Source organism: Quercus robur, chromosome 2, assembly GCF_932294415.1.
Source record: "Quercus robur chromosome 2, dhQueRobu3.1, whole genome shotgun sequence".
Lineage (NCBI taxonomy): Eukaryota > Viridiplantae > Streptophyta > Magnoliopsida > Fagales > Fagaceae > Quercus > Quercus robur.
This window is the reverse complement of record NC_065535.1, coordinates 69806532-69809608: the sequence shown is the minus strand read 5'-3', so window position 1 is coordinate 69809608 and position 3077 is coordinate 69806532. Positions and strand designations below refer to the sequence as shown.

Genomic DNA, 3077 nt, shown 5'->3' with positions numbered 1-3077 from the left:
TACTACACTCTAATATATTATTGATGTAGCCCTTTAGGGTTTCCTCCGTGGATGTAGGCCGTTAGGCTGAACCACATAACTCCCATGTGTTACTGTGTTCTATACTTTATGCTTTCGCTTCTGCATCTATACTAGCATATTCAACATGGTGTATCAATGCTAATATTTTAACAATCGAAATTACATCCAACCCAAATCATGTGGCTCCTATATATATACTAAATGCTTACATGAAGAATTGCAAGTGCAGAATCCAAGTAAATCACACAACTATATTTATTCCGAAACAATACTTTCAACTATATTTATTGGGTGACAAGGAAAACTCCCTTGCCACCAATGAGCTTTAGCAAGTGCCAAGTAGTACAATTTCTTTGTCAAACAAATCTTTTGCGGATTCTCACCTTCAAACCATGCTTCATGTGAAGTATAACCGAGATGCTAGGTGATACAGGATGACCTTCAACCACTTGAACACTGTAATTCCAAAGGATGGCACTTGCGATTATTTTCATTTGAATGTGTTAGAGATATATTAGTCCATTAGTATAGGCCCAAGCCTAATTCTACTTTGTGTGCAAGTCAAGTCTCCTACTTGTACTAGAAGTCTAATAGTCTAGGGTTTAGTCTACTATATATACACATGTTATGATTCATTGTAACACAGGATTTGTACTACACTCTAATATATTATTGATGTAGCCCTTTAGGGTTTCCTCCGTGGATGTAGGTCGTTAGGCTGAACCACGTAACTCCCGTGTGTTACTGTGTTCTATACTTTATGCTTTCGCTTCCGCATCTATACTAGCATATTCAACATGGTGTATCAATACTAATATTTTAACATGGTATCAGAGCCACCTTCCTGTGGTCATGGTTTTCTGTCCTTACGGTATATTTAAGAGCAATCTTTGTCTTCCTCGGTGTTTTTTTTCGCTGTGTTCATCTTCTTTGGCTTCCTACTGCTACCGTCAAAACTCTCCGGTATAGTCAAGCCACCGTTAGAAGTCGCATCAACACTGCAAGACCATTGCCTTCCTCAAACTACCGTCACAGAGCCAAACTTCATTCGAGAGATCTTCTCAACCTTATCAAATCTCAAGATTTCATCAAGCTTCCATCTTGAGTTTGAGAGGGGGTGTTAGAGATATATTAGCCCATTAGTATAGGCCCAAGCCTAATTCTACTTTGTGTGCAAGCCAAGTCTCCTACTTGTACTAGAAGTCTAATAGTCTAGGGTTTAGTCTACTATATATACACATGTTATGATTCATTGTAACACAGGATTTGTACTATACTCTAATATATTATTGATGTAGCCCTTTAGGGTTTCCTCCGTGGATGTAGGCCATTAGGCTGAACCACGTAACTCCCGTGTGTTACTGTGTTCTATACTTTATACTTTCGCTTCCGCATCTATACTAGCATATTCAACATGGTGTATCAATACTAATATTTTAACAGAATGAAGGTTATATCCTTACCTAGACAAGTCCTTAGCCCTGCATTAAATGTTATGAACTTGAAAGATGGTACATGCACTATTCCTCCACGCTCTGAAATCCATCTCCCTGGCTTGAAGTCCAAGCAATCTTGACCCCATATGCTCTCCATCCTTCCCATTGAGTATAAAGAGTATATCATTGTTGTATTTGGCCTGATAGAGTGACCACTAGGAAGAATATCAGATTGAACTGAACATTTGTGCTCGAAAGGTACGGGTGGATGAAGGCGTAAGGATTCACATATCGCTCCATGGAGATAAACTAGCTTACTTAGCTCATCTATGTTAAAATCTTTCAACTTTCCTTTGTCCAACAAATGCTCCTTGATCTCTCCTAGAATTTTAGCTTCCACATATGGGTGTGTTGCAACAATCCAAAAAAGCCAAGTGAGGCCTGCACTTACAGAATCTCTCCCAGATGCCATGAGATTAAATGCAGTGTCCCTTAGAAACTTGTCAGATTTTATAATACCTCCAATTTCTTCTACTTGTTCCCCAATGGCTGTCAACAAGTCGAACTTTTCTTCCTCAGTCTTTGGGGCTCTACTTTGGCTTAGTTCTTCTTGCATGGATGAGATGCATTTGTATATAAATTGATCTAAAATTTTCCCAGCAATGCTGAACTTCTTCTCACTTCCGATTTGAAGCCATCTTTGTAGCTTCCAATAGCTTTCTGGCACAATGTGTCGGTAGAACACACTTTCCTCTAATTGATCAAACGCTTTTGCATGGGAAACATGGGGGAATTCAATGGAGAGGCATTTTGGATCAAAACCCAAAGCCACTAAGCAAACACTATCGAAGGTGAACCGTTGAAAAATGTCTTGTAAATCCACCTCAATTCCGAAACTTGAGACATGATCAAGGACTGGAATGAGGATCTTGTCCACAATTCCCTTGACAACTTCCTGAAAGAACAGCTCAAACTTTCTGTGCTTTATCAATGACTGAAGTAGCTTCCTCTGATATCTCCACGAGTCTGACTCAGAATTGAAAATCCCATCTCCCAGAACATCAAAATTTTCATGGAACTTCTGCCCTTTTATGTAGTTAGAGAAGTTTTTGCTCAACATGTGGTGGATGTTCATGGGATCACTCGTGACCATGAAGTTCATGTTAGTGAACCAAGGGCCCTTAAACTCAAAAGTGCCCCCATTTTGTTTTAGGACCCAAGTAGCATACTCGTGCAGATTGTATGCATTTTGAAGTAGGCCCGTGAGCATTCCGACAACAGGCCAATTTGTGATGGCGCTTCGGGTTTTGCTCCATTTCCACTGACAAAGAAAAAAGAAGCATAGAAATATTGCTACAAGTATCTCTGGGTACAAAAGTAGTATGGCCATTGGAGTTAATAGAAGCTTTGTGGTTTCATAATAAGTCGCAGAGGTGGATGGGTTTTATAATAGGCATACCAAGAGCATTTATATCAGAAAATGAGGAAATCATCCACGTCAATCAAGTTAAAGTTGTGTAAATTTACAAAGTTATTACAGTAATTGCATAACATTAATATTCTTCATTTTGTATTTAATTTTTTCGTTATTTTTTTTATGTATTCTAAAGATGTAAAAGA

General features: G+C 38.7%; 1 protein-coding gene across 1 annotated transcript; it reads right to left on the bottom strand.

Moving 5' to 3' along the window:
- Positions 1-201: 201 nt before the first annotated feature.
- Positions 202-2877, bottom strand: LOC126714781 (alkane hydroxylase MAH1-like). Its single transcript, XM_050415084.1, has 2 exons — positions 1468-2877; positions 202-521 (listed from the first exon to the last, which is right to left on the bottom strand). Exons 1-2 carry the CDS (start codon positions 2845-2847, stop codon positions 378-380), a joined length of 1524 nt encoding a protein of 507 aa, XP_050271041.1. The 5' UTR covers positions 2848-2877; the 3' UTR covers positions 202-377.
- Between the last annotated feature and the right edge of the window lie 200 nt (positions 2878-3077).

Bases quoted from the DNA above. Each gene is read 5' to 3' on its own strand.
- LOC126714781 (XM_050415084.1), bottom strand. From the start codon at position 2,847: ATGGCCATACTACTTTTGTACCCAGAGATACTTGTAGCAATATTTCTA. The intron at 522-1,467 runs ATTCTGTTAAAA...TATCTCTAACAC, and splicing joins TAGGTAAGGATATAACCTTC to ATTCAAATGAAAATAATCGC.